General features: G+C 53.8%; 1 protein-coding gene across 1 annotated transcript in view; it reads left to right on the top strand.

Annotated features, from left to right (window-relative positions):
• The window catches only part of MAN2A2 (mannosidase alpha class 2A member 2), a 53,939-nt gene that overhangs the window by 1,977 nt on the left and 51,689 nt on the right, over positions 1-273 (top strand). The window contains 1 exon segment of the mRNA XM_006769602.2: positions 22-252. Coding sequence (XP_006769665.1) covers positions 22-252 — 231 coding nt within the window.

Raw genomic sequence — 273 nt, 5'->3', positions numbered from 1 at the left:
TGAGCTCTGGTTTTCTGGCAGAGCCAAATTTCTGTGCTGCAGAACCGCATCGAGCAGCTGGAGCAGCTGCTAGAGGAGAACCACGAGATCATCAGCCACATCAAGGAGTCCGTGCTGGAGCTGACCGCCAACGCCGACGGCGCGCCCGCCCTGCTGCCCTACTACACGGAAATTTACGTCTATTTAGCAAAAAAGATGACGGCGCTCTGAAATGGGCCACACAGCCTCCCCTTAGGTATGTTTTCATGCAGAGACACAAAAGGAAACTGACAT

Source organism: Myotis davidii, unplaced genomic scaffold (genome assembly GCF_000327345.1).
Source record: "Myotis davidii unplaced genomic scaffold, ASM32734v1 scaffold324, whole genome shotgun sequence".
Lineage (NCBI taxonomy): Eukaryota > Metazoa > Chordata > Mammalia > Chiroptera > Vespertilionidae > Myotis > Myotis davidii.
Note: the sequence above shows the minus strand (reverse complement) of the source record. Positions and strands in the feature narration are given on the sequence as shown.